Source organism: Cydia fagiglandana, chromosome 15 (assembly GCF_963556715.1).
Source record: "Cydia fagiglandana chromosome 15, ilCydFagi1.1, whole genome shotgun sequence".
NCBI lineage: Eukaryota > Metazoa > Arthropoda > Insecta > Lepidoptera > Tortricidae > Cydia > Cydia fagiglandana.
This window is the reverse complement of record NC_085946.1, coordinates 10,080,438-10,093,110: the sequence shown is the minus strand read 5'-3', so window position 1 is coordinate 10,093,110 and position 12,673 is coordinate 10,080,438. Positions and strand designations below refer to the sequence as shown.

Below are 12,673 nucleotides of genomic sequence, written 5' to 3'. Positions count from 1 at the left end.
ATAATATACAAAAAACATGAGAACTTATAGCATAGCCAATAACAGAACTTCCTGTAATTTATACATAATAAAAAATCATCTGTGGGTAGACTTGTAACTTGTGCTGTACAAGAATCGTAAATATAACTTAATTTGTAAGTCTTTAAGGTACAAGGAAAAAGAGAAAAAATTAATTATAACTGTAACCTGGAAAAAAATCCTAAAATAGTAGGTATAGCTCTAATTTTGCGTAAACAATAAATAAAAAATAGTAAAATAAAAATACATACAGTACCTACATAAACGAGCGAATCTATTAGTTTGTATGCATTTATTGGAATTTATGTGTTCGTGTGTGTGTGTGTGTGTGTTTGTGTGGGTGGGTGGGTGTATGTGTGTAAGTGGGTGTGATAGTGCGTGACTACCAGGAAAGTTGCTTTGCAATTTGTGATTTGAAAACACGTCTGGAGGAGAAGAAAGGGTCAATGTTTTGGAACGATTTATTATAGGTACGTGCGATTCTACTCAGAATTTAATAGAATAGAATTTTGGCCATAATTGGTACGATGACAGGGAATATGGAATAGTGTGGTGTGACGAGTTCGGCGCGTGGGAGCGCGGAGCCCTAACTGTGACAGCAATCCAACGCAGTCTAGATGCCCGTTGAGAACATCGTGGAGGAACATTTTACCATTTATTTAAATTTTGGAAGGATCACGTGCAGTTTTTCCTCTTATATTACAAGTGTTCGATTGAAAACTAAGCTTTGGTGTATACCTGGATCACCTGCACGTACAAGAAGGCGTTTCATATACGCCCGCCCATCAGATAGGTACACAAAGTCATGATGCGTATGGAATACAGCATGTGTGGTCCTATTCTAGCTGTCACGTGGTATCACAAATTTGGTCGGACTGCAAAAACTGCCAGGCTACGGTGAGGCCGACCAAGCCATACGTCAACAGGTTTATTTTAGGTATTATAATCCGTTTGTTTCATTCTATTTTTCGATAAAAATTTTTTGATGATTTTTTTATAAATTTGGCCGGACTGCAAAAATTGCCAGGTTAAGGTGAGGCCGACCAAGACATACGTCAACAGGCTTATTTAAGCTATTATAATCCGTTTGTTTCATTCTATTTTTCGATGAGGTAAATTGTAGCTCTCACGTGGTACCACAAAATTGGTCGGACACAGGAACCTGCAAACACAGGATTTGGCCGACCATTTTTATTTACTGTCCTCAAAGGCAGCTATCGTACCATACAAGTTTCATACGATTTTTCGATAAAAAAAATTTGATGATTTTTTCATAAATTTGGTCGGACTGCAAAAACTGCCAGGTTAAGGTGAGGCCGACCAAGACATACGTCAACAGGCTTATTTTAGCTATTATAATCCGTTTGTTTCATTCTATTTTTCGATGAGGTAAATTGTAGCTCTCACGTGGTACCACAAAATTGGTCGGACAGAGGAACCTGCCAACACAGGATTTGGCCGACCACTTTTTTTTTACTGTCCTCAAAGGCAGCTATCGTACCATACAAGTTTCATACGATTTTTCGATAAAAAAATTTTGATGATTTTTTTATAAGTTTGGTCGGACTGCAAAAACTGCCAGGTTAAGGTGAGGCCGACCAAGACCTACGTCAACAGGCTTATTTTAGCTATTATCCGTTTGTTTCATTCTATTTTTCGTTGAGGTAAATTGTAGCTCTCACGTGGTACCACAAAATTGGTTGGACACAGGAACCTGCCAACAAAGGATTTGGCCGACCACTTTTTTTTTACTGTCCTCAAAGGCAGCTATCTTACCATACAAGTTTCATACGATTTTTCGATAAAAATTTTTTGATGTTTTTTTTATAAATTTGGTCGGACTGCAAAAACTGCCAGGTTAAGGTGAGGCCGACCAAGACATACGTCAACAGGCTTATTTTAGCTATTATAATCCGTTTGTTTCATTCTATTTTTCGATGAGGTAAATTGTAGCTCTTACGTGGTACCACAAAATTGGTCGGACACAGGAACCTGCCAACACAGGATTTGGCCGACCACTTTTTTTTTTACTGTTCTCAAAGGCAGCTATCGTACCATACAAGTTTCATACGATTTTTCGATAAAAAATTATTGATGATTTTTTTATAAATCTGGTCGGACTGCAAAAACTGCCAGGTTAAGGTGAGGCCGACCAAGACATACGTCGACAGGCTTATTTTAGCTATTATAATCCGTTTGTTTCATTCTATTTTTCGATGAGGTAAATTGTAGCTCTCACGTGGTACCACAAAATTGGTCGGACAGAGGAACCTGCCAACACAGGATTTGGCCGACCACTTTTTTTTTACTGTCCTCAAAGGCAGCTATCGTACCATACAAGTTTCATACGATTTTTCGATAAAAAAAAATTGATGTTTTTTTTATAAATTTGGTCGGACTGCAAAAACTGCCAGGTTAAGGTGAGGCCGACCAAGACCTACGTCAACAGGCTTATTTTAGCTATTATTATCCGTTTGTTTCATTCTATTTTTCGTTGAGGTAAATTGTAGCTCTCACGTGGTACCACAAAATTGGTCGGACACAGGAACCTGCCAACAAAGGATTTGGCCGACCACTTTTTTTTACTCTCCTCAAAGGCAGCTATCTTACCATACAAGTTTCATACGATTTTTCGATAAAAAAATTTTGATGTTTTTTTTATAAATTTGGTCGGACTGCAAAAACTGCCAGGTTAAGGTGAGGCCGACCAAGACATACGTCAACAGGCTTATTTTAGCTATTATAATCCGTTTGTTTCATTCTATTTTTCGATGAGGTAAATTGTAGCTCTTACGTGGTACCACAAAATTGGTCGGACACAGGAACCTGCCAACACAGGATTTGGCCGACCACTTTTTTTTTTACTGTTCTCAAAGGCAGCTATCGTACCATACAAGTTTCATACGATTTTTCGATAAAAAATTTTTGATGATTTTTTTATAAATCTGGTCGGACTGCAAAAACTGCCAGGTTAAGGTGAGGCCGACCAAGACATACGTCGACAGGCTTATTTTAGCTATTATAATCCGTTTGTTTCATTCTATTTTTCGATGAGGTAAATTGTAGCTCTCACGTGACCCAATAAATCTGGTCGGACTGCAAAAACTGCCAGGCTAAGGTGAGGCCGACCACTTTTTTTTTACTGTCCTCAAGGTCAGGTATCCTACCATACAAGTTTCATTCTATTTTTCGATGAGGTTTTTTTTGATGAATTTTTGTCCAACGTTTTTGCCATTTGTACAAAATCTGCCAGGTTAAGCCTAGGCCGACCAAGTGCGTTGGAATCTACTAAATGTCAGGTACCTCTACAGGGTAGGTATATTCTATTTTTTGATGAGGTTTGTTTCATGCAGCCGGCTCCCGGACTATGACCTGTTTGGGCGAATGCAAAGTTGAAAGATACCGTTTAATCCGTAATGGATTAGGTAGGTAAGTACGTGTTGAAATATGAAATGGCACTTTGTAGCTGGTACATCCTCTTTTTAAACGGTTTAAAAAATTAAGAGGTTTCCAATCTGTTGGTATCTCCTAGATATATAGAAAAAAGAAAAAGTTAGAACATTATTAACTTTTTTTAAATCTGTTCTTTCTTGATAAAGATTATTTGCGAACAAATATAATTATATTATTGTACGTAAAAACTACACACAATACTTTTGTGGCCATGTGTATACTAGAAGGAGTGGCTACGGCGTCAAGTATCGGTACAGTTACCTTTAAAAGTAGTGGATCTTACGTTATAACGCATGCCTAAACTACCTTTCTAGTAGTCTTACACAAAAATAGGTACTCAACATGTACCTATATATATTTATCTCTATACGTTCTATATATCGTACGATTAGATTAGGACGAATACTTTTGAACGCGACTTGTAGCGTCTATTTGAGTGCGATATCTCTATTTTGAAAAGTATGGGTGGCCCATACTTTTGGTTTGTTATTTTATCCGCTACTATTGCTGCTGACTGTACGGCCGTTGCGCCGAGGAGCCACGTTCAATGCCCCGGCTAGAACATACTGACTCAACCTACTTATTGCGTTTCTACTTATGTTAATTCAAAAATTAAAGTAATGGATGCCATTATTCTAGTAGGTAGGTACAATGCTTTTGTGTTTTCGTGTGTTATTATTCCATCTATTTTAATAATGCTAGGTTATGTTTTTAAATAATTCCAAGTAAGTTTATGTACCTAGTTGCGGGAATACAATTAAATTTAGGTTTAAAGATATTTATTCTCATAAAAGACATACAAGTCACATATGTATGTGTCATGGAGAGATATCTAGTATACCTACTAAGCTTTTACATGTTCAAAATTTTTCCAGTAGGTATCTAAAACTTCCACACATTATTTTCCCGCCAAAACCGAACGATACCTGACGTACCGTGATTTATATTATGCATTAGTTTCGCTGTTGGAAATTAATAAAGCCTCATTTGACGTAATCCAATAATAGCCCAGGCTTATAGTTCGTTCAGTGTCATTTACCCTAGTCCTTATTCTCATGCGATTAAAGTCTAATTTCTCTCTGAATGTATCAATTTATACTTAACTATGATAACTATGACTCGTAGGGAAAGTGGTGTATTTACATTAATGAACTGCAAGGATTTATTGCATCCATTTTTGAACAGAGATTATCGTTGCATGTTTTACGACTTTCCGGTTTTAGGGCGTCCGCAGATGCGATGGTTTATATTCATTTTCGTATGCAAGATTTATTGGTCGCCGGGATTTATTTGAGTCGGGACTTTTCTAGTTTTATGACGTAATCTTACGCCAGGGAAATGGAGATTTTTGTTAAATCTGGTTTTTAAATTATCCTTTTTAATGAAATCCCTGGGTTTATATTCTTTGGAGTATTTTAGTGTTTTTTTTTATTACGATACCTATTATATTTTATTGCCCAAGATTTTGTCCAGAATGGCGAAATCCTTTTAAAAAGTCACTGTTTTCATCAAGTCTAAAATTACCAGTCGTGCACATTGAGCATCAACTGGGTAAAGTAGAACGGCGCCATTTTATGTTGAATTAGTCTAAATGACCTTAGTTAAATGTTTTATTAATATATCTCACATTTCATAATAAATACTATAAGGAAAATATTCCTAACTCATTTACTATTTGACCATTTTGGCCATCATATATTTAATTTTAAGATTGATAACAATGTAGGAATTACTCACTCCCCATGTACTCACTCTAACACTCCTGTGCCGAGCCTACAGCACCTTAAATATATGCAGTTCATCAGAAGACTAGCGTCTAACTAAGCTGTTAGTGAATACATTAGGACAAAACTTTATCACTCATCGGTAACTTGCAGCTTAGAAGTTTTAATTTGTATTGAATGAATTAGAAGCACACAAGGATTTATGTTTCAAAAAGTATCTGAATCGCAGCATCCTGTCACACCAAGACTATAACGTCTAAGCTGTTAGTTAGGACAAAACTTTATCACTCATCGGTAACTTGCAGCTTAGAAGTTTTAATTTGTAATGAATGAAGCACAAGGATTTGTGCTTCAAAAGTTATCTGAATTGCAGCATCGTCTACTAACAGTCCACTGCCCAAAATCGAGGCATCTTACAACAAATCTTTCATTATTTTTATTCAGCCTAGCTAATAAGAAAAAATTGCTTGCTTCTTCAAGTGAGATGTACATCCAAAATTACTGTGTTCCCATCTATGTTCATCACTACATCTCTCTCTCGTCGTTTTCTTCATTGCTGAAGGTTGTGTCCGTCTTGAAATTTTCAGATGACCTCTGTCACCAATCGCCTCCATCCCACCCTGCTCTCGGCCTTCTTCATGGCGGTTGCTATTGTGAGGCCTGTAAGGGTAGAGACCTGATCCGACCACCGAGCAGGAGATCTGCCACGTCGCCGCTTTCCGTCTAGTTTCCCAACAACTACAAGTTTCTCCAAGTTGTCAGGTTCTCGGCGGGCTATGTGTCCAAAATAGCTAAGAATCCTTTTAAAACAGGTGGTAGATAGCCTTGTCTGGATCCCAAAGCTGCTGGAGGATAGAGACGTTTGTCCTCTTGGCTGTCCATGGGATACGCAGCATCCGTCTCCAGCACCACATTTCAAAGGCCTCTATTTTCTTGCGTTCCGCTGACCGGATTGTCCATCACTACATATTTGCGATTTTTTTTAGTTAGCCTGTTGTGGTGTCCCACTGCTGGGCAAAGGCCTCTCCCCCTGATTTCCATGACTCCCGTTGTAGTGCCTTCTCCGGCCAGCCACTGATGAAGGCGTCCAAGTCATCCCGCCATCTCCGTCTGGGCCTGCCACGTCCGCGCTTCTTTTGCGGCATCCACTTGGTGGCTATACTAGCCCACCTATCCGGATATTTGCGATTAAATATCTTTATTTCTAGAAGAGCCTTATCATGATCGCTAAATATGTATATCTGCATGCGTCTGTAAAGCACGTTGGTTCGCATAATTTGCGTACATTAAATCGTTTCCATTGCGCCCGTTGTCCCGATGCAAATTGTTCACATTTGTATTTGAATTGTTGATCCGGTTTTCGGTTCGCTGCAGATTTTATTCGGCGCGTTAAATATCTACGTCTGCTATATTGCATTGGGTTTGTTTTATTAATATTGTTTACGAAAACAATTCAAATATATTATGAGTAAGTTGAGTTGAGTGAGTTGATATGAACAAATATGAAAATACGATTAACGTAGTTTACATACAAATAAAACCAACATTATTTCGACCAAAAGAGCATATATAGTTTTGAACTCGAAAGAGCATCGTAGTCTTGAAGAACTTAAAAAAGTGCCAAAGGATTCCCTGAAGTTTATACATATTATTAAATACCTACTTATCTAATTGTCATGAGACGTACATATATAATAGTTATGTTAAACCATTTCTTGAATGTACGAGTATTCCTGTGAATTGAATCTAAACGTAACTTTTTAAATCTTTTTTTTCTTTGTAACTGACATGGGCACTGTAGCAAAAATATTGGTTAAATTTGTTTGATGTTTCTATTCATAGAACGAAAACTGACGCGTAAAAGAATGTAAGTATAAATAGTTTTTGGCTCGTATTGACGTCTCGAAGGTGTAAGTCATCCATTTCCGGTTCAGCTTTGACATGTGGTTGACACGAACGTCACCGTTGAAATGAAATGAAAATAACTGCAAAGAAAAGCCACACAATAGGTATAAATAGATTGTGCAGAAAAGACAAACTTTTATATGCATATTGTGGAAAGTTATGGATATTGATCAATTCTATATAGACCCGTTAAAGGGCTCACAGATTATCAGTTCGCCGGACGATATCAGCCTGTCAGTTAATCGCAAAAGATGACACTTCCGTACAACTGACAGGCTGATATCGTCCGGCGAACTCGTAGTCTGTGGGCTCCTTTAGATTTCATTGTATTTTCTGACATATTGTTTGTATTATATGTGATGTGATGTAAAATATACCTAATATTATACGACCGTCTTAGTCCCAGTTGTAGCTAAATATTCAAGTGACAAAATGGGTTATGCTGATATGTACAGTCGATGTTAAAGATTTGCCACCTTATACTCCTTCGTAATAAGGCGAAAAGTGTAAACATATGTTTGACGTCGACTCTACCTACCTATAGAAACCACGAAATGGGAAGCATTCAGCGACATCCTAGGTAGAACTAACCTACCTCAGAATGTCGCTGTCGCTACCGTGGAGTAGCAACTATATGATTTCAATTTAAAGCCATGACACAGCGGTATTAACCAAACAGTTGATGTCTTACAAAAACCCGTTTGTTTGTTCTAGACCCGCGGGTCAGTCCCGTGTGGACCCGCTGGATTTCGAGCTGGACACCGAGCTGGGGTCCGTGAACTGGCAGGAGCGATGTCTGGAACTGCAGCTGGAGCTCCATCGCAGCAGGCACCAGGCGACCAGGGTGCACCACATGCTGAGCGAAAAGGTGAGTGCTTTTTTAATAGCCTTATTTATATCCCACTGCTGGGCAAAAGCCTTCCTTTTCTTACGCCACTCATCACGGTTTCGTGCTGTGATATATTATTTTGCAATGCGTCGAGGTCGTCCCGCCGTCTCATTTTTGGTCCGCCTCTACCTCGACTTAACTGCGGCGTCCGTTCGGTAGCCAATTTGACCCATCGATACGACATGAAATTGTATATCTAATTTCATACATACCAATCGGAAAACTTCTATTGCTATAATAAAAGGTCAAATGAAAGTTTGCTTTCGTTTGCTTTCTGAAAATTAAGAATAATTGGAGGTCAGTGTCAGCTCGTAATTTACAGTGGCTTAACCGACCATGACTTGGTACTTTTGGCTAGGATCAAAATAGTCGCAATTTGTTTCACCAATGTACCGACTTACGGGTATAGAAAAGACAAATTGGAACCTTTATCTCTGTGTGACCCTCGTGGAATGAGTTCCTTGCAATAATTACGTCATATTACGAAGAGGAAACAGCTAAGCTAATCCTCATTGTTAACATACCTTCTTATCTCGGAATCGTAAAGAACAAATGGGAACACAGTGACGTCATTACTGCTAACAATGCTTGGGGATATTTTAGGTATTCGTAATCTCTTTCTTTTCATCATGTGAATTATCAATTCTTATCATAGTTATGGCATTTATGATTAATGATGTAAAATAATTATGTAAAAAATTCACAATTCTTTTAAAACTGTAAGGTAAAAGGTAACTTTTTGACGGACGGTGTCAAATTCGATTTATGCATGATTATATGTATATGTAAATACAATTGAATACGGGATATTTTATTTACCCCTACCATGCATATTTGTTTGAATGAATATCATTGTCATCGTCGGGAACTCATTAAAACAACTATGCATGGTAAGTTCCCCGTATCAATATAGTATTTATGGTGTCATTATTGCTTTTATTATTGTAGAATTGCTTTTAAGCAATCTTTAATTTAATGACTCGTGAAATTGTGTTTTATCGTCTTCAAATATTTATAATACAACGAATAATAGTATATACATATTTTACACAACTGCAACATACTAATATTATATTGATACGATACAACGCATGTACATAGGTACTATATTTTCATATTTCCACTTACCTTTTCACTTGACACTTAAGCATGTCAAATTATCATCAAAGGCGCCGCACAACTCGTAAATTACTTTAATTATTAAATATAGCTTGGTTTATAAACAGGTTAATTAGAAATTGCGTACGTAATATTATGGCCGTCGCGACGCTTTGATCTCTGTAGTCATTTCGTAGTTAGATTAGTTATACAAGTAGATACGGTTTTGCTTTATAATAAGTAGAACCTAAACTAATAACTATTTAATCGAGTGTGAAATGGAAGCGCAAGTTTTTACCGACTGAGGAAGGAAGCGCAAAGATTTTAGTGCTATGTGACGTGTCATTTGCTTAACACTCCATAGTTGGAGCCTAAATATTTGTTAACTGTAGGTACTTATACTTACCTAACGTATTAGGAATTGTGTTTAAAAAATATTGATGATGATATTTGGATTATTAAGTATATCTCTGTGTGTGTCGCACATCTTGGAATCTTTGGTTACCCAATCTGTACATGATGTACTTCAATTTTCCTTATTCGTCAAATGACAATGTTTTTTTAGTAAAATAATTGGAATATATTTCTCAAAGTTATGAAAACACTGAAAACAGGTTTTTTTTTTTAACTACATAAACTGCTGCATTTTAATTGCTTTCGAGTTTATGTAGGTACTGCTAACTGCTCTTTTTATATTAAGCGATCAAAAAGCGCCTGCAAATTTCACGCGCCCCGTCACAAATTAGACTTGAAAACCGTTGTAGAAATAATCGATTTGAAAGTGGAAACTCGCAATTAAGCAGAGGGAATTTCCTCGAACGTCTTTCAGGACCATTTATAAAGTTTTAACGATTGTCAACAGCGGGCGACTCTGGATTTGCATACAATTGGCTCCTTGGAGTCTATTCACTAAGCATTTTCCTCTGCAATGTAAGCTAGTTCTAGTATAACTTGATCTAAAGCTTCGTAACAATTACGCGTGACCATAGGTCATATTTAAACTGGCTATGTGATTGGCAGTCTTTGCTATTGACGACTTTGGCTGTAGGGCCAATATTGTAATTGTAATCTTAATGCGAAATAGCAGTTTGTAATGTAATTTTGATTAATTTGAGTCGCTGAAATGTAATAAGTTACTTTATTGAGTTAGGTGTTATTTCATTATATTTGAAGGAGGTAAAACTTTTACGTGTTTCATTAAGCGGCTATAAGGCGAACTTATTTTAATATATACATTCGGACCTCTAAGTATATAAATTATATTAATTATGTTCACTTTAGCAACCTTTTGCCTTTGAATTCATCTTGCAATATGCTGTATCTAACCTTAACATAGACCCAGGTGTATATTTTATAGCTAGTCCTTAACACATGTAGTTGTTGATCCTTTACAACAATAAATCTTGTCATATCGGTCCATCAGGGAATGAGAACCGCGTAATATGGATACAGATAAAAATATTAGCAGTAGTCGGCAACTATTAGGGCGATTGATTTATATGGACCGTGTCCGGCCTGACGCATTACTCTATCGAGATTGCATGTAGAGTATACAAGGGTAGAGGCGGTCCGTATTAAAATGATAAAATATTAGCAGTAGTCGGCAACTATTAGGGCGATTGATTTATATGGATCGTGTCCGGCCTGACGCATTACTCTATCGAGATTACATGTAGAGTATACAAGGGCAGAGGCGGTCCGTATTAAAATGATAAAAATATTAGCAGTAGTCGGCAACTATTAGGGCGATTGATTTATATGGGCCGTGTCCGGCCTGACGCATGATTACTCTATCGAGATTACACGCAGAATAGGCGCTCCGTTTTAAAATGATAAAAATTAGTGATGTACCGACTATTGATTTGGCCGACTAGCCGACTAGCCGACTAATCGGCGCTCGAATGGCCGATTAGTCGGCCGACTAGTCGGCTAGTCGGCCAGATCATTAGTTTCGTATAAGTTCAGGTGAAAAACAATAGTTTTGCTCCTTTGGTTGCGCTATTCATCATAATTTAGCTTGGCTAAAAGGTTCAAAGACCTATCACAAGAATCTACGTTCAATTTCTGTCTTTAGTTCTTTTACTTTGCGATCATGAGCATACCGTCAGTACAGTTTGTAGGAGGTATTTCCAAGGCTCTATTCCCCGTACGTAGTCGCCAGTTAAGAACCTATCCCCTGTGGTCAGCGTCTTTACGAGCAACGTGCCCTGACTAAGTCTCTAAATTTTGCAATAGCATTAATCCACCACTAAATAAACAAAAACTGAATTTAAAAAAATTTACTATCGAACTGGCACATGAAGTTACGCGAGAATCAGTTGAGATCGACCTGTAGAGGAAAACATCAGTCCACCAACATACGATAACGATCAAAAGGTCAATTATATGAACAAAAGTTTTCATAGGTATGCACCCTGAATAGGTATTTTAGTAAAATAAACATAAAACATATGGTAAATATTGATTCTTTTTCTGTTTATCTTTCACTAATAAAGTGCCGACTAATCGGCCATTTTTGCCGACTAGTCGCCGACTAATCGCCGACTACAAATGTGGCCGGATAGTCGGCTTTCCCGACTAGTCGGCGACTAGTCGGTACATCCCTAATAAAAATATTAGCAGTAGTCGGCAACTATTAGGGCGATTGATTTATATGGGCCGTGTCCGGTCTGACGCATGATTACTCTATCGAGATTACACGCAGAATAGGCGCTCCGTTTTAAAATGATAAAAATATTAGCAGTAGTCGGCAACTATTAGGGCGATTGATTTATATGGGCCGTGTCCGGCCTGACGCATGATTACTCTATCGAGATTACACGCAGAATAGGCGCTCCGTTTTAAAATGATAAAAATATTAGCAGTAGCCGGCAACTATTAGGGCGATTGATTTATATGGGCCGTGTCCGGCCTGACGCATGATTACTCTATCGAGATTACACGCAGAATAGGCGCTCCGTTTTAAAATGATAAAAATATTAGCAGTAGTCGGCAACTATTAGGGCGATTGATTTATATGGGCCGTGTCCGGCCTGAAGCATGATTACTCTATCGAGATAACACGCAGAGTAGGCGCTCCGTTTTAAAATGATAAAAATATTAGCCGTAATCGGCAACTATTAGATCGGTTGATTTATATGGGCCGTGTCCTCTATTCTATCGAGATTAGACCTCTCTACGTGAATATAATATCTGTTGTGAATATCATCTGGGTCAAAAGTGTAATTTATTCAACAGAAAATGTTACTTCTAACACTGACAGGTCAAATTAATAAAAATACGCCTACTATTCACTTTTATACACATTCGCATCGCAATCAATGTTATATGTTTTGCGTAATAAAGTGTTGTGCTTTTAAATCTGCATGGAAATTTCATTTCATTTATTTATTGCATTCCATGGTATATACAGATGGTATTTTAAATTACATTAAATAGCATGGACCCTGAATAGGGTATGGCAAGTTAACCTATTTATTCAAAAGGCTCTGTTGCTGTGTACTCTGTACGCCACGTGCGCAACCTGCAGTAGTACAATTTGTACACGTTCCGCCGCCGCCGGGGCGCTGCAGTGCGCTCGGGGGCC

General features: G+C 37.8%; 1 protein-coding gene across 1 annotated transcript in view; it reads left to right on the top strand.

Moving 5' to 3' along the window:
* LOC134671340 (uncharacterized protein CG43867) overlaps window positions 1-12,673 on the top strand; it is a 448,491-nt gene that overhangs the window by 120,135 nt on the left and 315,683 nt on the right. Inside the window, exon 4 of the mRNA XM_063529166.1 lies at window positions 7,815-7,968. Coding sequence (XP_063385236.1) covers window positions 7,815-7,968 — 154 coding nt within the window. The remainder of the gene's footprint in view (window positions 1-7,814; window positions 7,969-12,673) is intronic.